We start from the raw sequence: 25,863 nt of genomic DNA, 5'->3' as shown, positions 1-25,863 counted from the left end.
GTTTTGCCATGTTCATACCACAGGTTCAAGCCTAGCCTCCACCATAATGAAAGAAGCTTCTATCTCTCTGAATCTGTCTCTAGCTAAAAAAAGTTATTTGCTCAAAAATATGTTCACTTAAGGTGTTCTAGAACATAATGATTTAATCGTCAAGTTACTTAAGCACTTTTTAAAGATTTATTTTATTTATGGGATAGAAGGAGGGAGTAAGGGAGAGATTGATCTGAGTACTACTCATCTCTGGTATACGGTTCAAGCCCTTACTCTTCCATAGAATGAAATCCTTAGACTTTTCTTCATCACCTATTTTGAGTACAGAGATACAAAGAGAGAGAGAGACTGAAAGAATATGAAAAAATCTTAATTTATTATTTTTTCTCTTTTTTTATTTAAGAAAGGAGACATTAACAAAACCATAGAATAAGAGGGGTACAATTCCGCACAATTCCCATAACCCGATCTCCATATCCCATACCCTCCCGATAGCTTTCCCATTCTCTATCTCTCTGGGAGTATGGATCCAGGGTCGTTGTGGGTTGCAGAGGGTGGAAGGTCTGGCTTCTGTAATTGCTTTCCTGCTGAACAAAGAAAAACACTATTAGGTGGTCTTTTATTGGGTGGTCTTTGAAATAAAATCCCCCAAGCCAACATTGTTAACACAATATTGAAACAGGAGAGCAGTGTTTTTTTTTTGTTTGTTTGTTTGTTTTTGTTTCATTTAATACCATCAACTAATTTTCATGTACAGGCTATCTTACATAGGATTTGTTAACTTGCTATAAAGTTAAACTCAAATTACTTTTGCTTATTTGTTTAACATAAATAAATAGAAAGTTTGGATCAGGTAGACTGTATAATGGTTATGCAAAGACTTTTGTGACTGAGGCTCCAAGTCCTAAATTCAACCCTAGACCACCATTAGCCAGAACTGACTAGTGCTCTTTTCAAAAAAAATTTTTTGTTTATTATTGGATAGAAACAGTCAGAAATTGAGAGGGGAGGGGTGATAGAGAAGAAGAGAGACAGAGTGACACCCTCAGCCCTGCTTCACCACTTGTGAAGCTTTTCCCCTGCAGGTGGGGACCGGGAGCTCAAACCTGGGTCCTTGAGCATTGTAACATGTGCGCTCAACAAGATGTGCAACCACCCGCCCCCTAACAGTGTCTCTCTCTCTCTCCCCCTCTCTCCTCACCCTCCCTCCCTGCATCTCTTGTTATAATAAAAGTTAAGATATTAAGAAATTTTTTGCTTAATTTCCTTTTTTTAAAAAAATATTTTAGCTTTATATTGACAGAAATTGGGAGGGAAGTGGGATAGAGAAGGAGAATAATAAATTTTAAAATCTTTGTGGCTTGCAAGATTTGGAAGGATACCTGCTTTGTCATTCATATGAACCAAGTTAGAGTCTCCAATATACCACCTGAGAGTACTATGGTGTTGAGAGAAGGTTCTCCATCATTCCCTCCTTCCTTCCTCTTTCTTTCTCTCTTTTCTTGTCTCTCTTTATCAACCCAGAAGGGTAAAGTCCTAGTGGTGGCAAAAATAACTAACTAAATAAATAAACAAGTTTAGCAAAAAGACAGAGAAAAATCTCTGGTGTATATATCAAAGAGAGAAAAAAGATTGACAACAGTATGCTACCTTTTGGTTAAAGACAAAAAAATAGCATCAAAATATGTAGTGTATTGACATATTAGGTAGAACTGAATGAAATTGCCCTTTTGTAAAACACAAAGCAGAACTTGGACTGGATTTAGCATATTGCACCAAAGTAAAGGACTCTGGGGGAAGGAAGGGGTGGGGGATTGTTCAGGTCCTGGAACATGATGGTGGAGGGCCTGGGGGGATATGAAGAAAACTGAGAAATTTTACACATGAACCAACTACTTAATTTTACTGTTGACTGTAAACCATTAATCTCCCTCAATAAAGAATAAAAACTGGAAGAAGAAAAAAAAAAGGAGAGACAGAGACACCTGCAGCTTCACTGCTCATGAAGCCTCCTCACTGAAGGTAAGGACTAGTGGCTTGAAATCACTGTGCTTGGTAACACATGCACTTAACCCAGGGGCACCACACTGCCAGGGCCCTCCTACTATTTCTAATGTTAGTTCCTGCTGTTTTCAGTATGTTTGGTAAAAACTTAGCTGTCCTAAAATAATGCCAGGGGTGCAAGTGGGTGAGTAAAAAAAATGCAAGACATGCCTCTGGACACCCTGGTCATCAATAGTTTTCTTTCTCCTTTTTTAACCAGATGACTGCTCAACTCTGGATCATAGTGGTGTTAGGATTGAATTTGAGCTGTCTGGCTCCCAGGCAAGAAATTCATTTTTTTTCTAATGTTAATACTCAGCTTTGAGTAAGATTTCCTTTCAGTGCAAGAGTAGATAGCATAATGAATATGCAGACTCTCATGCCTGAGCCTCCAAGGTCTCAGGTTCAATTCCCTGTACCACCATAAGCCAGAACAGTGCTGATCAGTGCTCTGGTAAAATAAAGTCCTTACATTTTACTGTTTCGAGCTTTCTAGCCTCTGCATTTAAATGAAAGACTGTGACTGTCATTACTGCTGACAATACCTTTCTCAAAATAAATTTTTGAGGCTGGCAAAACAAAGACCCAAAGTTTGACTATTATACTTAACCTCTTGGGGTGGGGGGGCAGATTTTCTACATTTTCTTTCTCATTGTGTTGTGCAGACTTGGTACTCAAGCACATTGTAGGAATCTAATAGGTCCGCTTTTTTATTTTTTTAAAGGACAGGTAAAATTTATTATCATTTTCTATTCTCTTTTAATTTTTTATTTATAAAAAGGAAACATTGACAAAACCATAGGATAAGAGGGTTACAACTCCGCACAATTCCCACCACCAGACCTCCATATACTATCCCCTCCCCTGATAGCTTTCCTATTCTTTAACCCTCTGGGAGTATGGACCCAAGGTCATTGTGGGATGCAGAAGGCTGAAGGTCTGGCTTCTGTAATTGCTTCCCCGCTGAGCATGGGCTTTGACAGGTCGATCCATACTCCCAGCCTGTCTCTCTCTTTCCCTAGTGGGGAAGGGCTCTGGGGAAGCAGAGCTCCAAGGCATATTGGTGGGGCTGTCTGTCCAGGGAAGTCTTGCTAGCATCTGGAACCTGGTGGCTGAAAAGAGTTAATATACAAAGCCAAACAAAAGGCTGGAATAGTGCAGATGAGGTGTTGGGGGGAGTCCTCCATTTTGTAGATAGCTAGTAGGCATATTTTAGTTATATTTCAAAGGGCCTGTAACTATACTAGTGTTTTTTTTGGTTGTTTTTTTTTTATTTTTATTTTTGCCTAAGCCTGAAATCTGATACGCAGGTGGATCCTAATTATTGTCTGGGGAAATGATGCCATGGCTGGGAAAAGGACCAGAAAGCTGGATCAGGGAAGAGAGTAGCTCCCTCATATGGAAAAGGGGTATAAGTATTACTGTAAACCCCATCGATTTGAAGTGATCTGGGGCCCATAATTAGCTCAGGAGCCTGTGTGACCTCTACATCCCTCTAGATCTGAGCTCACATTCTGTGGTCATGAGCAGGAACATTCCATGCTGCCCCAGTATCGACCCATTTTCCTCAGATGTAGCATAGAGTACGTTGTCCACCTGCCCTTCAGAGGGTGGAACATTCTCTACCATTGTTGAACCAGGTTGAGGGCAAGGTCCTATGTGGGCCCACAAAGGGGTCTATTTTGTTGTTCCTGATAGAAATGACCAGTAACAATGGAGAGACAAATTTGAGTTCTAGGCCCATCAAGTCTGTTTGGGAATCTCAGGACTCCCCGATTAGGGCCCCAGCTGTTTTTTGTTTTTTTTTTTATCTTTATTTATTGGATAGAGAGAGCCAGAAATACAGAGGGTAGGGGGAGATAGAGAGGGAGACAGAGACTCCTGCAGCTCTGCTTCACCACTTGCAAAGCTTTCCCCTTGCTAGTGGGGACCAAGGTCCTTGTGCATTGTAACATGTGGCACATGTAACATGTGTGCCACCACCCGGCCCCCCAGGTCCTCTTTCTCAAGCAAAACCACTGTAAAACAAAAGCACTGGAATTTGTGTCTGAAAGTGAATAGTAAATTTAAAACTAAAAGGAATAATGGTATAGTGATAATAATGATATAGTGATAATAAAAAGGAAGAATACAGAGGACAAAAAGGCCAGGAAATAGCTTACCACGTGTAGGATGTATGTATGAGGCCTTGGGTTCAAATGTATGTACCATTTATATATGAGGCCCTGGGTTCAAATGTATATACAATTTATATGAGGCCCTGGGTTCAAATCCCAATAATACATATGAACGCCATGGACAAGAGGGAGTTCCATGCATGAGTGGTAGAATAGTGTTGGCAGTGATTTTACTAGAAATATTTTAGGGGTCTGATTGGCAGTGCACCTAGTTAAGCACACACATTACCATGTGCAAGGACCTGGGTTCAAGCCCCTGGTCCCCATCTGCAGGATGGAAGCTTCACATGCAGTGTAGTAGTACTGCAGGTGCCTCTTTCTCCCTCTTTATCCCCTCCCTTCCTCTCAATTTTTCTCTATCCACTAAAAATAAATAAAAGAAAAAAATCATTTAGAAAAAGAAAGAAAAGTATTTTTTAGGAGCCGGGTTGTATTGTACCTGGCTGAGCACACAAGGACCAAGGTTCAAATCTGTGGTCACCACCTTCAGGAGAAATACTTAATAAGAGGTGAAGCAGGGCTGCAGTTGTCTCTCTTCCTTTCCCTCTTCCTCTCTCAATTTCTGTTCCCATCAAAAGAAAAATAGCTGCCAGGAGCAGTGGATTTGTCATGCAGGCACTGAGTCAACCAACAACGACCTAATGGCAAAAAAAAATGAAGATGGGGGACCAGGCTGTGGTGCACACATATTACCATATTCAAGGACCAGGGTTCAAGCTTCTGGTCCTCACTTGCATGAGATTTCTGAAATAAGAGCTGTAGGTGTCTTTCTTTCTTCCTCTCCTCTCTCAATTTCTCTATCCTATGACAAATGAATGGTGGGGGAGGCAGGCAGTAATGCAGCAGGTTAAGTGCACATGGATCCCTGTTTGAGGCCCCCCCCAGCTCCCCACCTTAAGAGGGTCGCTTCATAAGCGGTGAAGGAATGCAGGTATCTATCTTTCTCTCCCACTCCATCTTCCCCTATCTCTCGGTTTCTCTCTGTCCTATCCAACAATATCAACTATAACAATGATAAACAAGGACAACAAAAGGGAAAAATAGCCTCCAGGAGCAGTGGATTTATACTGCAGGCATAATTAATAAGAAAAAAAAACAATCCTTCTGTATGACTTGAGACTTCACATGCACACTAACCCTACTGGAGGAGAGAGTTGTGAAATCAACAGGGGCATGTAGCTATTAGGTAAGTAGCTACTGTAAAAGTCACATTTACTGGGGACTTCAAAATGCCATTATGACAGTTAGCTACTTCTTTACCATGTGCATGCTCTCTAAACAGAAGCCAGGTCCTCTTAAAACTTTAGCATCACACCATTTCTAACTGGTAAAAACCCTCAAATGGTCCTCCATAATAAGTCAAAAGTTCTCTTATAGCCTACAATGTAATCCCCATTTGTGTCAAGCACAATTTCTCCAGCTGAATTTCTTACTCATTTTATTCCAGCCATATGGATCCCACATTGCAATCTTTTAGAGCTACTATCACTTGTGCCCAAATTTTTTTTTCTGATACCTACATACCAGTAGTTATTCAGTTCTTTTAGGCATCTGCTGAAATGCCACCTTCCCTAACAATCTTATTTCAATACCCCAAATATTCCCTAACAAACTTACTCTGCTCATTCATCATATGGATACCACTTACGTGTTGCCTGTCTCTCTTCCATAATACTTAAAGGCAGCATCTTTTATTTTATATATGCTAAGTCCTTGGCACCAAAAAACACTGCCTGTCAGAGTGAACACCTAAGTGGCTGCTTAACTTGTTTTCATAATTAAAAATAATAATTCTCGTGTTCTATGGGGTAAAGTTAAGCAGGAATCAGCAACTTCTGAAATATGCTTGGACTTGTACTCCACATTCCCAACAAGCAATCATGTACACCCTTATGTACTTAGATTTGTAGTAAGAGAAACCCATTCAACAGAACCTGGAATACTGTGTAAAGCCCTACAGAGTAGGTACTCAGCCTGACTACATTTCAGTCTGGAAAACAAACTACTGCAAATCTCTCCAAATTGTAGGTGATAACCAGAATAGAAAACTTCCTTAGACTTAAATCTTGTAGCTTTTATTTCAGTAATCGAAATAATGCAATAAGTGGAACCTATATTGATCAACATTAGGCATGCACCTCTACCTACAACTGTTGTTAACTCCTGACTTGCATGAAGCTTTATAATTTATTTAGGCACATCTTCAGAAGTCTTTTGATCCCTGTCATACAGGGTTAAAAGTTAACTTCTTCCTTGTGGCAGTTTAGTAGTGAGAATTATATTCACTGGCTAGTCTTTCTCAGGCTGCCTGATTTCTCTTGAGACCATCATTGATACAGATGTTAAAGGATCTCACAATATAAGGTAAAGAAGCTAGGAAGCTGAAGTGTACTGTATGAATATTCCAAGTTTTTGACAGCCAAACATTAGACAAGGGGGTCTAAAGTACCAAATTATTCTCCTACTGCCACCTTTTCTGAGAGACACACAGATGTATATCAATTTTCCAGAAATCAGAAATGAATTCATGCAAGTCAGATTTCACCTTTGTGGTCCCAGTATCAAATCACAAAAAGTAGTTCCACTGAAAATTATAGGAAGCAGTTAATGGGGCTATGAAAAAAAAGCATAGTCCCACTTATAGTAATATGCATCTAGTAGAGGTTTCCATTCATGTCAATTGTTTTCACAATATTAACATCGAAAAACAACCAAGTACACACAAGACCCCAACTCCACACACACAATATTGGTCTTTGTTCTTTCTTAGATGACAGAATGTCCCAAGAGTGACAAAGGTGGGAGCCAATTCCTCATAGCCTTTTCTTCCATCAGGCCATCATCAGTTCATTCTTCAACTACCTTCATCTTCCAAAGAGGTGAAAGAGGTGATGATGACATCAGTCAGAAAGGCTTTCTGAGAAGACTGGCTTGGATTTCTGGGTCTGTTCCAGTCGATTCAAGATGAACTGGCTTGTATCAATGAAGCGCTCAACGCAGTTCACAAAACAGGCCTCAGCTCGACTGTCCAGCTTTGGCCCAGGCTTGTCCATACACTTTTCCTGCTCAGGACGAGATACAGAATCACAAAGGGAATTTGTGGGAGGGGTGGGGAAGGAGATAAATTTCTTGTTGCTTAGCAGAAAAAAGCATACCTACAAACAATACCTAACACATTAATAATATATTATTAGGGAGCTAGGTGGTGATACAACTGCTAAAGTGCACAAATTACCATGTGCAAAGACCTGGGTTCAAGTCCCTGGTCCCCATTTGCAGGAGGGAAACTTCACAAATGGTGGAGCCAACTGCAGTTGTCTTTCCTCCCTTCCTTTCTCCCGTCCTATTTCTGTCTATCATAATAAAAATAAAAACACATCAATAATTGTCCACATTTGGCAGATTATTTTGTGCTGATAAATTTTCTAGTCTTACAATAAGCTCTCACAACCACCTAGGAATATATACTATTATTAATACTCATTTTACAAACAGGGAAACTGCCACAGAGAAACTTTGTCTAATATCAAGGGACAGAGGGACAGGGGTGGTGAAACAGTTCACTTGGATAGTATGCTGCTTTGCCCTGTAGGTGACACACAGGCTTGAGTCCTGTTCCCACCACATTGAAGGAAGCTTTGGTAGTGTGGTCTCCTTCACTCATTTCTCTATCTTTCTTTCTCTCTCTCTCTCTCTCTCTCCTCCCTCTCTGCCCTTCTGTCTCTATGGAAAAAAAAAAACTAAATAAAGAAATTAAGGAGAAAACTAATGGAACTACTATAGAGTAAGAAAATGGCAAAATGGGGGCCAAGCCGTAGTGCACTTGGTTAAGTGCACACAGTACCATGCACAAAGACCTGCTCAAGGATCCAGGTTCCAGCTCCCCACCTGCAGGGAGGGAGGCTTTACAAACTGTGAAACAGGTCTGCAAGTGTCTATTTTTTTCTCTTCCCTCTCATTTTCTCTGTCCTACTGAATAATGGGGGGGGGGGGAAATGGCCACCAGAAGGGGTGGTTCGTAGTTGCGGCATCAAACCCCAGCAATAAACAAGCGAAAAACTGAAATACCCCTATGCTGAATTGTTTGCAGCTCTACAATGCTGCTACATTAAATGCCTTTAAATTAACTGTAAAATAAAAGGGTGAAAACTCAGTGCAGCGGGAGTCGGGAGGTAGCACAGCAGGTTAAGCGCACGTGGCGCAAAGTGCAAGGACCGGCTCAAGGATCCCAGTTCTAGGCCCGGCTCCCCACCTGCAAGGGGGTCACTTCACAGGCGGTGAAGCAGGTATGCCGGTGTCTGTCTTTCTCTCCCCCTCTCTGTCTTCCCCTCCTTTCTCCATTTCTCTCTGTCCTATCCAAGAACAACGACATCAATAACAATAATAACTACTACAACAAAAAAAAAAAAAACAAGGGCAGCAAAAGGGAAAATAAATAAATATAAAAAATTTTAAAAAAGAAAACTCAGTGCAGCAAAGAACCCTAAAATTTACCCAAGAAAAATAATAAAATCTATAACCGGAAATCCTATTCTTGAATCCTCTCTATATGAACATAAACTATGGATTTTCAAAAGGGTGCACAGCGTAGATTCCTAAATGAGTCCTTAACCACACCTTCTCCTGGCCCAATACAGTCGGAATTTGTTAAAGGATTAACTCACTCTGATGCAGTTGGCAGGCGGGTGTTAAGTAGGCTTTAGTTAAGGGTTAGAGTCCAGCAATGCCTCGAGTTTATGGGAAAGGGCCTATGGAATGACTGCCTGCAACAGTTCAATGTAAGCAGTTCAAATGCATTTCATTCATTATCCTTTGATGTGTACAAAAGCTGCAGATGCTCCAACATCAAGGAGACTTACCCTTGGCCTCTGAATTCCGTAAATTTCATAGGTCAAAGTTGGGCAACCACACTATCCTTAGCAGCCAGAGAACACTTTGCACACTGCAAATGCCTCCCTTCCTTCTGCTAAAGTCCCCTCACAGGTCATACTACTAAACGCATCAACCTTCAGACCCACAATGGCTTGATATTACACAACAATCCAACAAGAAGACAAAGTGTGTACATTGCGAGAGTTTAAACCACTTTTAGTGGCAAAAAGATACTCATTTTTTTTCGCGGGGGAGGGTTAGTGCAACCAGTACCCAAGATAAGCCCCAAGGAGTGCAGGAACTGGAGATTAGCTGACTCCCTGGGACTCGGGGTTCCTAAATGAAAAAAAAAAAAAATCCCTTACTAGGTGATCTAATTAATGTCATTTACCAGGTCTAGACAGTTTCAACCTTGGACGCCTGAAAGTGCGACTTGGGACAGTGGCGTCTTGTATGAGCTACAGTTCTCTGCACTAATAAAGACGAGGTCCGGTGTGACAATCCCTTAAGTAGCAGAGTCACCCTTCCGTAAAGGCTGGCGGGTCCTCCCCCTCCCAGGGAGCTGGACGTTGCGAAGAGCGCTGTGAGGGAAGGACAGGGGCAAAGTAGATACAGGAGCCAAGTCCCAGCCCTAAGAGCCTCACCCAACAAAGTTCAGTCATCTGGTGCACCAGCTGCTGGAAACGCTGCTTCTGTGTCTCGACCTCGATGAAGTGTTGCAGCTGCGGGTCCACGGAGCCCAGACCTGTGGCGGAGGAAGAGGAGGAGGAATCCATCCCAGCGCGAACACGCGTGCTGAAGTGAAGTCCGCACCAACTCACCGACCTTCACGTGTCTCCAGGACGGAAGCGGAACTACAACCCACAGCCTCAGGGACCGCCCTCTTGTGCGCACTGCGCCTGCGCGATACCCCGCGCGCGAGTCCGCCACTGGCAGCCTCCGCTCTGCGCGCGCCGCTACTGCAGCTCGCTCCCCTCGCGCCGCTCGCGCCGAGATGCCACTGTGGCTCCCCACACACGCCTAGAGTGGGCGGGACTATTAGCTCCAGCGCAGAGGCGCGGTGGAGACATTATTTCAAGAAGAAGAAAAAAGTGTTCAAAGGGAATGTACTTGGAATCAGTGGTCCATTCCTGCACACACCCGCCCCCGCCCCCAGCCCCCTTGCAGATTCCTTGGTGCACACCTAGCTGCTTGTGAATAGCCCTTTGCTTAGTTGTTCTGGGCCACTGACTTTAGTTCTCCAGTGGAATTTTCTCCTCCTGGGAAAAAGACCCCAGCAGAAACTGGCCCCAGCTTTCAGATTAATTCAGGTAACATTGCATGCCCGCTGTGTGCCAGACATCGTGCTTTGACTTTGGAGTTGACCTTTTGCTTAAGAGGCAGAATTTGGTGAGAACCAGGTTTAAATCCTGAGGTTTCTGTTGCTTTGTGTGGGAATAATGCTACAACCAGTGTCACACTAATAGTTTTCTGGAAATTTGCGCTTCAGCAAGGCCGTGATTAATTAAGACAGCAAAAACTTCTGTTTTCCAGTGATTTTATTTTATCAAAACACCCTCCCCTCCCACTTTTATGACACCATTTGATTCTTACCAAATTCTACCTACACCCGCCAATGCCTACCCAAGAGCTATTGGATACCTCATAAGAAGACTTATACCTTTCCCTCCCCTAAAATGTCTCCAGCCCAAATGAAGTCTATCTTAACACTCTGGAAATTTCCCCCTTGGAGGACAAAGCCAGACACAATAATTCCTTGGCATTTGCTCAAAAGGCATTATCACAGGGAATCAAAGAACAGACACATTCTTAGACATAGAGGTTGTAGAGGCTGGTTTCTAAAGTCACTGAAAGTACAAAGTCTTCAGGGCTGTAGGTGTGGGTAGGATTTTTCCCAGAGAAAGTAAAATTAGGGTTCATAGAAAAGAGAAGTAGAACCAAAAATTAAAAGTTGAAAAAAAAGCTTATTGGTGAATTCAAGATTCTTCATCCATGACATCTAGAATGTTGCTCAGAAGAATTTTGAAAGTAGGACGTTCATCGGCTTTCTAAAATTAAAAAAGAGAGAGTTATAGTGGACTAGAGTCGCGAATTCAAGGAAAATGCAACCACTATGTTGCAGAGGTTTATAAGTACACACACTATACCCAGAAACACATCTTGATGACTACCAAATAGCAAAAGCAAGAAAACACACTAAACTTCTGTGCAGCTTTTATCTTCATAAACTTCGTAAGGGAGGACAATTTTGCAAATCAAACCAACAAATATATTGATCAAAACTGCTGGCAAATTCATTACAAAATTGCTAATTTTGCACACAAAATGCATTTTTTTGCTTTAGATGCTCACCTGCAAAATGGCAACCAAACAAATTTAAATGGTTGGCAAAAATCACATCCCATTAATGGTAATAGAAATATTTTGTAGTTTGGTGTGAAACGCTATTTCCATCACCCATAGATAAAGTTAACAAAGGGCTTTACATTTAAAAGTTGTACATTGTTTCTCTGGGAAGTAATTTTTTAAATGCTACTTTCATCACTTATTTACTAGGGTCAATTCTTTTATTTTTTTAAAGATTTTATTTATTTATTTATTAATGAGAAAGATAGGAGCAGAGAGAAAAAACCAGGTATCACTCTGGTACATGTACTGCTGGGAATTGAACTCTGGACCTCAGGCTTGAGAGTCCTGTTCTTTATCCATTGTGCCACCTCCCAGATCACTCTGGGCAGAAATTTTGAGCACTCTTTTTTTTACCACTATAATGCTGGCCTTCAGACTAGCCATGACCCACAAGCCCCTAAAATATTTACTGTTTCAGGTCATATTCATACGAGATAGAAGACTCAATCCATAAGGACCAAAGAGTTACCAATTTCTCAGGGTTTTGAGTCAAAGATTCTCAAACCTTGCGTGGTGTGAGAATTTTCTAGGAAAATGCAAACCCAGATTTGTGTGTATGAGGTCCCTAATTCAATTGCTGGAATGTGCCAGAGTACTGTTCCCTCTCCCTCTCCCCCCTCTCCCCGCTCTCCCCCCTCTCCTCCTCCCCTTTCCCCTCTCCCTCTCCCTCTCCCTCTCTCTCTCCATTAATATAACTTTAGAAAATAATTTCCTGGGAGTCTAGTGGTAGTGCAGCGGGTTAAGAGCAAGTGGTGCAAAGCGCAGGGACTGGCATAAGAATCCCGGTTCAAGCCCCCGGCTCCCCACCTGCAGGGGGGTTGCTTCACAAGTAGTGAAGCAGGTCTGCAGGTGTCTATCTTTCTCCCTCTCTGTCTTCCCTTCCTGTCTCCATTTCTCTCTGTCCTATCCAACAATGACAACATCAATAACAACAGCAATAATAAGTAAAACAATAAAAATGACAACAAAAGGGAATAAATATTTTAAAAAATATTAAAAAAAGAAAACGTTCAACCTCACTTATTATCAAATATTATTAATTTTAAATGGAACTCAAAATGACAATGAGATATCACCTCACAAGGTTAGAATATCTATTACAAGAAAGGAAAAATGGCCTGCCTTCCCTGGGCAGACGACCTCACCAATGTGTCTGGGAACCCCACCCTCCCAGAACCTTACCCCACTAAGGAAAGGTAGAGACAGGCTGGGGGTATGGATTGACCTATCCATACTCATGGACAGTGGAGAAGCAATTACAAAAGCCAGACCTCCCACCTTCTGCACCCCATAAAGATCTTTGGTTCATACATCCAAAGGGATAATTGGGAAGCTTCCAATGGAGGGGGTGGGATATGGCACGCTGGTGGTGGGAACTGTATGAATTGTATACCTCTTATCCCAGTCTTGTCAATTAAATCACTAATAATAAAAAAAAGAAGTTGAAACATAAGAAAACACAAAGCAGAACTTGAGCTGGGTTTGGTGTATTGCACCAAAGTAAAGGACTCTGGAGGGGGGGGTCAGGTCCTGGAACATGATGTCAGAGGACCTAGATGAGGTTGAATTGTTATGTGGAAAACTGAGAAATGCTATACATGTACAAACTACTGTATTTTATTTTATTTTTACTGTATTTTGCTGTTGACTGTAAATCATTAATCCCCCAATTAAAAAAAAAAAAGAAAGGCAAGAAACAAGTGTTAGTGAGAATGTGGAGAGAAGGGAGATCTAGTACACTGTTAGTGGGAATGTATATCGGTGTGACCTCTACAGATAACAGTGTGGACATTCCTTGAAAAACTGAAAACTTAAATATTATCTGATCCAGCAGCACCACTACTAGACATTTAGCCAGCAGATGCAAAAATACTAATTTTAAAGGATATTTTCATCCATATGATCATAGCTGCACTATGTACAATAGTTAAAATATGGGATCAAACTACCTTCTCATCAAAGGGTGACTGGATAAAGAAATTATAGCACATATAATTAAAGACTTCTTAGCTATTTAAAAAAAATAACACTGGCACCAAGTGGTGGCACATGCAGTAGAGAATATATGTTACAGTGCACAAGGACCCAGGTTTAAGCCTACACAGACACACAGACACACACACACACACACACACACACACACACACACACACACACACACATATCTCTTCCAGGGGAAAGCTTTGCAAGTGGTGAAGCAGTGCTACAAGTGTCTCTTTCTCTATCTCTCCCTTACCTCTCAATTTCTCTCTGTTTCTATCCTAAATAAAATACTAAAACATTAATAGATAGTTAGGTAGATAGATAGGACAAGCTGTGGGGCCAGTAGTAGGTGTCTCACTCAATGAAGTGCATATGTTACAATGCATGAGGACTTGAGTTCAAGCCCTGAGCCACCACATGGAAGTGCCTGCAGAGAAGAGGTGTGAGCTTCACAAGCTGTGGAGCAGTGCTGCTGTGTTTCTCTCTGTCTCTCTACCTCTTTAAATAGAAAAGAAAAAATGGCCACTAGCAGTGGTAAAGTCATGCAGTCACTGAGCCCCATCTTACACTCTGGTGACAAAAATAAAATAATGTTTAAATCATATCTTTAAGGACAAGATGGATGGAACATGAGGTGATTAAGACAATTACAGGATGGTTTTCTCATATGTAGACTATAAATGACTAAGGCAAATGATCTGACAAAATACAAACAACAACAACAACAAAACACCCTGTGACTCCCATGATGGTTCCCACAGGAAAAGGAGAAAACTGGTGGGAGGAAGGGATAAAGGCATAATTTTGATAGTGTACCCTCCTGGAAGAGGGTACAGTGAGGCTTATACATTTTTTTTTAATTTTTAATTTTTATTTACTTATTTGCTATTGGATAGAGACAGAGAGAAATTGAGAGAGAAGGGAGAGACAGAAAGGAAGAGAGACAGAGAGACTCCTGCAGACCTGCTTCACCGCCTGTGAAGCGACTCCCCTGCAGGTGGGGAGCCGGGGGCTCGAACTGGGATCCTAACCGGTCCTTGTGCTTTGCGCCACGTGTACTTAACCCACTGTGCTACCACCCGACTCCCAGCTTACACATTTATAGAGATATGAAGTTGTACTCCAAATTTGTGTAGTATAATAAAATAGTGAGAAGTCAAAATAAATCAATTTAATTTTTTAAAAGGCATATCAGGCTCAAGAGATAGCTCACCTACTAGACAGGACATGAACCTTGTCATGCACGGAGCCCGGGTTTAAGGCCTTGCACTACATGGGAGGTACCATGTCACTGGGATAAAGTCCAGTACTGTCATATCTCTCTGTCTCTTTCTGTCTCCCATTATCTGAATGAGGAATCAGCCCAGGTGCAGTGAAATCAGACATGCACAGTGTTCCTGGTCAACAAAAAAGAGAGAGATAGAGGCTGGGGAGATAGCACCAACTATATAGTGAGTACAACAGATTTTCATATCTGAGACACCAAAGGTACCAAGTTCAAAGACATATTTGTATCCAACCTCAGACATACCTAATTAGAAGCTCTGGATATGAGACTCAGTAACCTATTATGTTTGTCTGAGTGACTTTAACTGCCTGCTTTTCTAGGTGACCTGAACCCATATCACCTCCTCTCCCTAAGATTGAGTTGGTATTGAAGTCTGTTAAAAAGACATCCTAGTCCAATGGAGAAGCAATTACAGAAGCCAGAACCCCCATCTTCTGCACCCCAAAAGTATACTGGTCCATACCCCCACAGGGGGAGCAATGTTCAAAGAAGATGATCAGAGGGCTTTGAACTCTAATTCCATCAAGATCTCAAGACCCAGAGGAAGAAGAGGAAAAAATGAAGGACATTCAGAAGTAGCAATAGGTGTAGGTGTGACTTGGAAAGGAAGGGAAGGTAGGCGGATCGGGCTGTGGGGCAGTGGGTTAAGAACACATGGCATGAAGCACAAGGACCAGAGTTAAGGATCTTGGTTTGAGCCCCCGGCTCCCCACCTGCAGAGGGGTTGCTTCACAAGCAGTGAAGCAGGTCTAAAGATGTCTATCTTTCTCTTTCCCCTCTCTGTCTTCCCCTCCTATCCAACAACAACAATAGCAATGACAATAATAGTAAAAAGAATGATAAACAACAAGGGCAACAAAAGGCAAAAAATAGCCTCCAGGAGCAATGGATTCATAGTGCAGGCACCAAAACCCAATGATAACCCTGGAGGCAAAAAAAAAAAAGGAAGGAAGGAAGGAAGGAAGGAAGGAAGGAAGGAAGGAAGGAAGGAGGGAAAAGGAAGGCAGGATCATAGAAAAAAAAATGGTGAGGCTGGTGTGGTGGCACACCTGGTTGAGTTCACATGTTAAAATATGCAAGGATCCAGGTTCGAGCCCCTGGTCCCCACCTTCAGGGGGAAAGCTTTGCAAGTGGTAAAGCAGTGTTGCAGGTGTCTCTATCTTTCCTACCCACTCGATTTCTGACTATCTATCAAATAAAATGTAATTAAAATTTTGTGAAGAAAGAAGATCTTAAAAAAGGAATAAGAGGCAAATATGTACACATACATTTATATACGAATAATAGCCAACCCATATGGGTGGCCTTGGGAGAACTACTGCTGCAGTTTCCAATGGAGGGATTGAGGACACAGCATTCTGGTGATGGGAACAGTGTGGAATTACACCCTGTTGTCTCATAATTTTGTAAATCAATATTCAATCACTAATAAAAAGTATTAAACAGAAATGGGGTCCAAGTGGTGGTGCACCTGGTTAAGTGCACACACTGCAGTGCGCAAGGACCCAGGTTCAAGCTCCCGGTCCTCACCTGCAGGGGGAATGTTTCATGATAGGTGAAGTAAAGCTGGTGTCTCTCTGTCTCATTCTCTTTATATCACTCCCTACCCTTTCAATGTCTCTGTGTCTCTATCCAGTAATTAATAAATAAAATAAAAATAAAAAGACATTCTAGTGAAAGCTGAAGAGGCCTGCAAAAGGCTCTGGCCATGAAAAGTCTGAAGGGCATGCAGGGACCCAGGAATGTGTATCATTATTATTATGTGCCCAGCTGCTATGTGGTCTGGCTACCTGGCCAGCATAGTGAAAAAACAGATTGAAGGAAAGAACTTAGCAGGTCCCAATAAAATACCTACCTCGTGCCAGCAACTGTACATAATGGTATATATTCTCTCTGATGCTAGATGAGGCCTAAAGAGACGCAGGCCTTGGGCGATATGTTCAGCTGTTTCACTGTTATTAAATCTCTCATATGGCATCTTTCCCAGAGAGTAGATTTCCCACATCAAAACCCCTAGAAAGTGGGGAAAAACAGTTAATAAATCAGCATAGTCCTTTTTTGTGTGTGGGGGCAGGAGAGAGATGTTAGTAGGAATCCTAGTATTCCTAGAGCAAACTCAACAAGTAGGTTCATTCACCTTTCCAGAGCCCTACTCTACTAGGGAAAGACAGAAACAGGCTGAGGGGATGGATCAACCTGCCAACATTCATGTCCAGTGGAGCAGCAATTACAAAAGTCAGAAATTCTTCTTTTTGTGCCCCCAAAAGAATTTTGGGCCATACCCCCAGAGGGGGGAAAAGATAAGGGAAGATGACCAAAGAATCTGGACCTCAATTCCACTGGGACCTGAAATATTTATCATCAGGAATCTTTATTTATATACCATCACTGAAAGGGAAATTAATCTGGAAAACTCCAGAGAAAGTCAGGCACTGTTTCATTTATTTGCAATGGAAGAGGGAAAAAAAAAAAGTAGTAGTAGGTATAGGTATGAGTTGGAAATGAAGGCAGGGCTGCAGAAAAAAAATGGGAAGATATACATATATAGATATAGCTAGAAAGACAGATAGATATAAAGTTAACTAATACCTGAGATCTATTGCAATTTCTGCTTGAGGGGGTTGGAGACACAGAACTCTGGTGTGGGGACACAGAACTCTGGTGTGGTATACCCCTATTATATTATGTTTGTAAATCACTATTCAAACACTAATAATTTTAATTAAAATGAGAATGTGTTAATATGAAAAATTTTAAATAATGGCTCAACTAGTTCCCACCCCCATCCCCATTATCCTGTTTTGCATTTTGTCCAAATTCCTGATGGATCATGCTAAGGTTATCATTGCACTGGACTATTAACTCCTCTAGAAGAGAAATAACAATTTTTTCATAAAATATGGTAGAAGTTCCTGTTACATAATCAGTATGCAAAAGCTACTGAGTACTGAAAGAATCAATTGTTTCCCTCAAACTAGTGTAAGTTTTCAGAAGGTAGGAGTTAAATGGTCAAACCTATGTCCCCAGAAGCCTCTGTTGTGCCTGACATAGTAAATATTCCATAGGAACCAGAAGGATGAAAGTCAGAACAATAACAATTTCTTTGTACAGACTGCCAAGTGTGGATTTCCCCACCACCACCACCACCTCATTTCACTCGCTTTGAGCTGCATAGTATTACTCACTCACCAAAAGCCCAAATGTCAGATTTGCTGCTGAACTTGCTATACATAAGAACTTCTGGTGGAGACCACCGAACTGGAAACTTGGAGCCTACTGAGCTTGTGTACTCATCATCCAGGACATACCTGCAAAGTATTAGGAACTTTTTAGGATTTAGAGAGTTTGACATTTGTTTAAGTTTTCTTGGCACAGTCACAAGTGGTCAACAAATACATACATACAAAGTTTCTTTTATTTTTTAAGTCTATAAACTTTATCTATTCAACACCATTTCCACTAGCAAAGGTCTATGCTCCTACCCCCACATCCCTAAAGTGGAGCTGAAAAATCTACCCTCACCCTCCCTCTCAGATTTTTTTACTTTGGTGCCATACTCCAAAGTCGGTCAATTTCTGCTTTGTGTTTCCCTTTCTGTTCTTTCTCAACTTTAGTTTGTGAGTGGGATCATCCCATACTTGTCTTTGTCTTTCTAACTTATCTCACTTAACATAATTCCTTCTAGCTCCATCCAAGATGGGTAGGAGAAGATGGGTTCATTATTCTTAATAGCTGAGTAGTATTCCATTGTGTATATTTACCACAACTTTCTCAGTCATTCATCTGTTGTTGGGCACCTGGGCTGTTTCCAGGTTTTGCTTATTACAATTTGCGCTGCTACGAACATAAGTATTCACATATCTTTTTTTGGGTGTGTTTGCTTGACTCCTTAGGATATATCCCTAGGAGAGGAATTATTGGATCATAAGGAAGGTCCATTTGTAGCCTTGTGAGGGTTCTCCAGACTGCTCCCCACACAGGTTGGACCAGTTTACATTCCCACCAGCATTATAGGAGGGTTCCTCTCCAACATTTGTTGCTGCTGTCATTTTTGATGCATGACACTATCACAGGGGTGAAGTAGTATCTCATTGTCGTCTTTATTTGCATTGCATTTCTCTGACAATCACTGTCTTAGAGTAATTTTTCATATGTCTGTTGGCCCCCGTATCTCTTCTGTAGTGATTTTCTATTCATATTCTCTCCCCACTTTTGAATTGGGTAATTTGCTTTCTTGTTGCTAAGTTTAGTGAGATCTTTATATATTTTGGTTATTAGCCTCTTGTCTGACGTATTGCATGTAAAGATCTTCCCTCATTCTATGAGGGGTCTCTTTGTTTGGGTTGGTGGTTTCTTTTACTGTGCAGAACCTTTTCAATTTGATTTAGTCTCATTGGTTTATTTTTGTTTTAGTCTTCCTTGCAATTGGGTTTGTATCATCCAAGATGTCCTTGAGATTTAGATGGGAAAGAGTTCCACCAATATGTTTTTCTAAGTATTTGATAGTTTCGTGTCTGACATCCAGGTCCTTGATCCATTCAGAGTTGACTTTTGTTTCTGGTGAGATAAAATGGTTCAGTTTCATTCTTCTGCATGTTTCAACACAGTTTCCCAGCACCACTTATTGAAGAGAACCTCCTTCCTCCATTTAATCAGTTGGGCCCTCTTATCAAATATTAGATGTTCATAGGTGTGGGAATTTATTTCTGGGCTTTAAGTTCTGTTCCACTGGTCTGTGTATCTATTTTTGTTCCAGTACCAGTCTGTTTTGATGATGATGGCCTTATAATATAGTTTGAGATTTGGAAGTGTGATGTCTCCATTTCTGTTTCTTTTCCTCATGATTGTTTTGGTGATTCTAGGTGTTTTCTGGTTCCAGATAAATGCTTATAATTTTTGTTCTATTCTCTTAAAGAAACTTGGTGGGACTTTGATGGTTATCACATTAAATTTGTTATGGCTCTGGGTAGAATATTCATTTTGATGATATTAAGTCTTCCAATCCATGAACATGGGATATACTTCCATTTCTTGGTATCATTTTCTATGTCCTTGAATTATGACTTATAGTTTTTTTTTGTATACAAGTATTTCATTTCTTTGATTAGGCTTATTCCTAGATATTTTATTGATTTTGCTGTGGAAGTGAATGGGAGTGATTTCTGGATAACCTCCTCTTCTGGCTTAGTGTTTGCCTAAAGGAATGCCACCAAACAGAGTTTCTTAAAAGTCTCTCCTGGGGAGATGAGAGGGTGGAGACACAGAACTTGGACAGTGGATATGGTATGGAGCTACACACTACAATTTTATAATCTTGTAAGCAACAAATAAATCACAAATTTGTACATCACAAATAAAAATATAAGGGGAAAATCTCTGCTGGGACTCTGAGGATGGCACACTGGTTCTATAAAAGACTGCTATGTCTGAGGCTCCGATGTCCCATTTCTGTCCCCAGCACCACCATAATCCAGAGCTGAGCAGTGATCTCGTATAAAAAGAAAGTTATGCTGTCCAACTAATGTATTTTATACATTTTTAAAATGTATTTATATACATATGCATTTTGTGGAACCAGGGGCGAGCAAATGCATGGTTTAACCACTTTAGGCCACTTACCATTCAGGTAGTAAGGAAATAAAAAGGAAACACACAGTAGAACTTGGGCTGGATTTGGTGTATTGCACCAAATTAAAGGACTGGGGGGTGCGGGAGGCTTTCAGATCCTGGTGCATGATAGTGAAGAAGACTTAAGCTGAGGGAGAAATCTTACACATGTACCAACTGTAAGCCATTAATCCCCCAATAAAATATTTTTTCAATACAGTAACAAAGGAAGAAAGTAAAACAGAAGGAAAGAAGAAAGAAGACAAAGAAAGGTAGAAACACCATAGCACCAGAACTCCCTTCAGTACCGTAACACCTCCAGTGAAGTGCCAGGACTTGAATCTTCTATGCTGCATGCATACCAATGCATGCAGCTTACCCAGTGAGTGATCTCTCTAGTCATTATGGATTTTATTTTTTAACATATTCTTGTTTCCATATATAACTTAATACTACTGGTTGACAATATGACCAGAGCAAGGATGAAGTGAAACATGATCTTACAGATAGCTCCTCTTATTTAATTGAAGAAATGTTGTTTTACAGGTTCGTTATTGTCTCATGGGTATAGTTTCATATCTTCCTAAAACATGTGTCAGCACACCTCACCCACCATCAAAGTGTCATCTTCCTCCATAACAGAGCATTGGGCTCCCTTGTCTCTTATAGCCCTTACTTCCTCCCCTTTATTGACCTGAAATCTGCAGACATCAGCTAAAGGTCTACATATGCTTGCTCCTATCTGTTCCTTTGCTTTGTCCCTTAAGTTCCACACGAGTGAGATCATATACCATTCATCTTTCTCCTTCTAATTTGTTTCACTTATGATGATTCCCTCCAGTTTGATGAATGCTGTAGCAAAAGGCAAGATTTCAGCTCTTCTTAAATCTGGGTAGTAGTCCAAGACATAAATATTATTCTTCTAGCTACCTTTCCTGAATGTTCTTCCCCTCACATACATAAGCATACACACTGATGCTCCCTTCTGTCTTATGGTGGTTCCAGAAACCAAACTTGGGATGTGAAAGCCTCAGGTATGAAAGTCTTTTGCATAACCACTTAGCTTTTCCCCTGCTTCTTTCTTTATTTCTTTCTTTTTATTCTCCCTCCATTCTTTCTATTCAGCAGTTATTGGTGTGAATTAAACTGACTAAGGAAGAAAGAACAAAGGAGTAAACTCAACAGGATTAATGGAGCAACACAAGATGCCAGAAATAGGTAGCAGAAAGAGCAAGTTGAAATAAGAGAGAGAAAAAGATGTAATGAAATGATTGATTTGACAATTCAGAGAAAGAAAAGGAAAAAAGTTGATTGAAGATGGAAAAGACCAATATATCTGAGAAAAAAAATTGGAGAGCATTAAAAGCTGTAATGCCTCCTCCTGTGTAACTTGTACTACATTCACTTTTAGAAAGAAAAAGATGAAAAAGTCAAACTCACCTGGACAGGCCGAAGTCAGATACTTTAACAACTCCTTGATCGTTGACTAAACAATTTCGAGCTGCCTGCAGTACAACAGATAATAATAAGACTTATCTCTGGCACACACATTAAAAGAACATAGTAGTTGCCCACCAAGTGGGGGCAGGTATAGCCAGGGAAACTTATTCTGCAACTAGAGACAATTTCACATGGGACAGGAGCCAGCTGATGTCACTGAGAAATTCTGCTGCATTTCCACCATATATAAAGCAATTCTCTGCATAGACACTAGGAAATCACTGAGGGCATTCAGAATTTCACTCCCATTGGCAATTGCATGACACCCTTTCCTGCACAGACATACTGAGAGAGTAAAAGGAAGTCAAATTTGTTTCATTTTATGCTCTTCTACAAGTGGGACTAGTTATTATATAACTGATCCTGACTGAAGGTAACAGAGGCACAAAATCTGATGTGTCTGGAGACCAGGCAAGCAAAGTGGTGGGGAGTGAGGTGGGGTGGGTAGATATTGCAGGTACCAAAATGGTCTAGACCTTCAAAAGAAGCTGATAATTCCAACTTTTGCAATGTGAAATGTTTCTTCCTTAAGTGTATGGTAGCTAACATATGACATTGACAAATCTAAGTGTTAACTTCTGGCCCTCAGAGCATGAGCTATATAAGTAAATGATGGGTCTGTGCCAGGAATGATCTCACTGGGAAACCAGGTTGCCCCTATGTCCCAGAAAGATCCCACCTTTACACTTAGGGGCTGAGAATGAATGGTTGCAATTCCTCCATAACAGAACTTGTAGAGTTGAAGCTAGAGATCCTTAACTGGCTGACCTTTGGGGGCAGAGGTACACCTAACTATTCAGGTAGTCTATATTCAACTGAAATGATGAGTCCAGTAACCCTCTTCCCTCACATATAATATGCCTTCCTCTGCCACTTTCACACTCCCTCAGCCCTTGGGCTCCAACTAATCCTTTGGATATCCTACCAGATCTCGGTGGAGGAACTGCTTTGACTCCAGGTATTCCATGGCTTCGCAGACATCCTTGCACATCTCTAGCAGCTGCTGTGTCTGGAAGCGATGACGCATCTCCCTCAGGTAGTTCAAGAGGCAGCCATTGGCCATGTATTCAGTAATGATGAAGATGGGACGCTGTTTGGTACAGACGCCATATAACTGCACCAGTTTCTCATGGGAAAGATTCCTACAGGAGAGGCAACAAACCAGTCCTCCCCTCTGACTCAGCATAAGAGTCATGAAGAGGCTGGGGAAGAAGGAGACTGCGCCAGGACTAGCACAGCAGATAAGGAAACATAAGAGCAAGTTAATTTTCTTCCTTTTCACTCCACACCTCAAAAACAGTGATAGGGTAAGTGTGAGCAGGGACTTGGAGCCCATCAACAGAACTGGAAAGAAACTGAGAACTGGGGGCCAGGTGGTGGCGCACCTGGTTGAGTGCAAGTGTTGCAATGTGCGGGGACCCAGGCTCAAGCCCTTGGTCCCCGCCTGCAGGGAGAAAGCTTTGTGAGTGGTAAAGCATGGTTCAAGGTGTTTTACTGTCTCTTTCCCTCTCTGTGTCTCCCTTCCACTCAATTTCTTACTGTATCTATCCAATAAATAAATAAAGATAATTAAAAATTTAAAAAAAGAAATTGAGAACAAGTTAGAGCAAGTCTTCATGTTGAAAGACTTATTTCCCATTTTCAAAATTTTGTTGGGGCTTAATTATTTCATTTTGTATTAACCCAAACTTGGAAGCAACACAGATGCCTAATGACAGGTGAATGACTAAGAAAGCTGTGGTACATACACACAATGGAGTACTATGTAGCTGTAAAAAATGAGGTCATCTGGAGGCAGAGTTATGAGCAGCACATCACTTTCTCTCCTCTCCTCTCCTTTCCCGGATCAACTAGGAATACCAAAGGAGACCACCCGGACCGAAACAAGACAGGACTAGAATGACCACAGGAACCCAGTAAATCACCGGTGAGTACAAACACATGTGGCTGGTGACAGAGAGGAGAGAGGGGCCTAAGGAGAGATTAAGTGACTGCTAACAGTTCAGCAGTTTATCAGTTGAGACACCACCTCCAGTCTGCTCCACCAACAAGGGGACAGCTTAAGGGAGAAGAGGACTCCCCAGAGACTCACCAAGTGCAACTGTGAGTCTCCATTGCTACTACCCTCAGAATCTGGAGCAGCGACAGGAAGGGACACCAGGGGACAGAGATCTAACCAGGAAACTCAGAAGACCTATACTCGGTGGCATATCTGAGGGGCTAGGAAAGTCTCTTTGCATAACCACTGGGTTATCTCTGCCACACCCTGCTTTATCTCTTGGTCAGGAGTCAGTGATTAAGCTAAGAAGCCTATTGATAGTTTAAAAGCCCTCAGGCTCCCATAGCCTACAGGGAAGGAAAAAAAAAAAGAAAGAGGCTTTTAAACCACTGAGCTCCAACTCAGGAATTGAAATAACTGTTAACTTCCACCATTGTGAACCCTTTAATTAACTTACTTAGACACAAGTCAATTCAGGCAATAGTGATCAATAATTTGAAAAGTACTGATAAAGGGAACTCATAACATATTATATACAATGGTTAAAACAAGAAAAAATATTGGAGAATCGAACCAGAACAAGAGTCCAGCTAAAAGTCCTCCAGAGGGTGAAGCACAAAACAACGAGTTCAACATCCAAACATTAGCTAAGGAAATAATAACAGGAGTGAGTAAAGAATTTGAAAAAATTGTAATCAGAAATGCAGGAACAACAAATGAGAATATGGAAGAAAATTCTAATAATCGCATGGTTATTAGAGAGCTGAAAGCTGAAATCGCTGAGCTAAGAAGGCAACTAGCTGAACAAGCTAAAATAGTATCAGAGCAGGGCAACAAAATAGATGAACTCCAGAAAACAGTAGAGGGCAGAGAGAATAGAATCTATGAGGCTGAAGACAGAATTAGCAAGATTGAGGATGAATTAGAGACAACTAAAAAAGAAGTAAGAGATCTCAAAAAGAGATTAAGAGATGCTGAAAACAACAACAGAGTCCTATGGGATGACTTCAAAAGAAACAATATACGCATTATTGGCATACCAGAGGAAGAAAGAGAAGGAGAGGAAGAAAGCATTTTCCAGGCCATAGTAGCTGAAAACTTCTCTAGTCTAGACAACATAAAAGACATAAAAATTCAAGAATCCCAGAGAGTCCCAAACAGAATTAACCCAGACCTAAAGACACCAAGACATATCATACTTAGAATGGAAAGGAATAAGGATAAAGAAAGGATCCTGAAGGCTGCAAGAGAAAAATAAAGAGTCACCTACAAAGGAAAACCCATAAGATTAGCAGCAGACTTCTCCATACAAACACTACAGGCCAGAAGAGAATGGCAAGATATCTATCAAGTGCTCAATGAGAAAGGCTTTCAGCCAAGAATACTATATCCTGCTAGACTGTCATTCATACTAGATGGAGGCATAAAAACCTTCTCAGACAAGCAACGGTTGAAGGAAGCAACCATCACCAAGCCTACCCTGAAAGAAGTTCTGAAAGGTCTCCTATAAACAACCAGACCACCACAAATAGGACATATATCAAAACACTCTAAAACTCTACAAGAATAGTGTTAAAATATCTTCAATCTTTGATATCAATAAATGTCAATGGCCTGAATTCACCTATTAAAAGACACAGAGTAGGAATATGGATCAGAAAACACAACCCAACAATATGTTGTCTACAGGAAACCCACCTAACTCAACAAGACAAACACAGACTTAAAGTGAAAGGATGGAAAACTATCATACAAGCCAATGGCCCACAAAAAAGGGCAGGAACAGCTATTCTCATATCTGACATGATAGACTTTAAAATAGATAAGATTAAAAAAGATAGGAATGGACACTACTATCAAAAGCTATCAAAATATTTGGGACACAAGCTATCAAAATATTTGGGACACAGCTAAAACAGTCCTAAGAGGGAAGTTCATAGCTATTCAAGCACACATTAGGAAACAAGAAAAGACACAAATAAACAGCCTGATTG

The 25,863-nt window shown here is 41.1% G+C and overlaps 2 protein-coding genes across 4 annotated transcripts in view; both read right to left on the bottom strand.

The window, feature by feature from the left end:
* Positions 1-6,264: 6,264 nt before the first annotated feature.
* On the bottom strand, positions 6,265-9,936 carry TIMM8A (translocase of inner mitochondrial membrane 8A). The gene is made up of 2 exons (XM_007537928.3): positions 9,728-9,936; positions 6,265-7,273 (listed from the first exon to the last, which is right to left on the bottom strand). The coding sequence occupies exons 1-2, from the start codon at positions 9,857-9,859 to the stop codon at positions 7,112-7,114; spliced, it is 294 nt and encodes a 97-aa protein (XP_007537990.1). The 5' UTR covers positions 9,860-9,936; the 3' UTR covers positions 6,265-7,111.
* A 667-nt stretch (positions 9,937-10,603) lies between these two features.
* Positions 10,604-25,863, bottom strand: part of BTK (Bruton tyrosine kinase) — a 64,107-nt gene continuing 48,847 nt past the window's right edge. For 2 of the 3 annotated variants that reach the window (XM_007537929.3, XM_060183275.1), the window contains 5 exons: positions 22,796-23,012; positions 21,811-21,875; positions 17,953-18,071; positions 16,619-16,776; positions 10,604-11,131 (listed from right to left, as the gene is read on the bottom strand). In XM_007537929.3, coding sequence (XP_007537991.1) covers positions 11,060-11,131; positions 16,619-16,776; positions 17,953-18,071; positions 21,811-21,875; positions 22,796-23,012 — 631 coding nt within the window. In that variant the 3' untranslated portion in view covers positions 10,604-11,059. The remainder of the gene's footprint in view (positions 11,132-16,618; positions 16,777-17,952; positions 18,072-21,810; positions 21,876-22,795; positions 23,013-25,863) is intronic. The other variant, XM_060183274.1, reaches the window with a different exon arrangement.

This window comes from Erinaceus europaeus, chromosome X (assembly GCF_950295315.1).
Source record: "Erinaceus europaeus chromosome X, mEriEur2.1, whole genome shotgun sequence".
Taxonomy (NCBI): domain Eukaryota; kingdom Metazoa; phylum Chordata; class Mammalia; order Eulipotyphla; family Erinaceidae; genus Erinaceus; species Erinaceus europaeus.
The sequence above is the reverse complement of the archived record's forward strand: the minus strand, read 5'-3'. Positions and strand labels throughout refer to the sequence as shown.

Excerpts from the sequence above, each read along its gene's own strand:
- TIMM8A (XM_007537928.3), bottom strand. The coding sequence starts at position 9,859 with ATGGATTCCTCCTCCTCTTCCTCCGCCACAGGTCTGGGCTCCGTGGAC. Across the intron at positions 7,274-9,727 it reads AGATGACTGAACTTTGTTGG|GAAAAGTGTATGGACAAGCC; the intron begins GTGAGGCTCTTA and ends CGTCCTGAGCAG.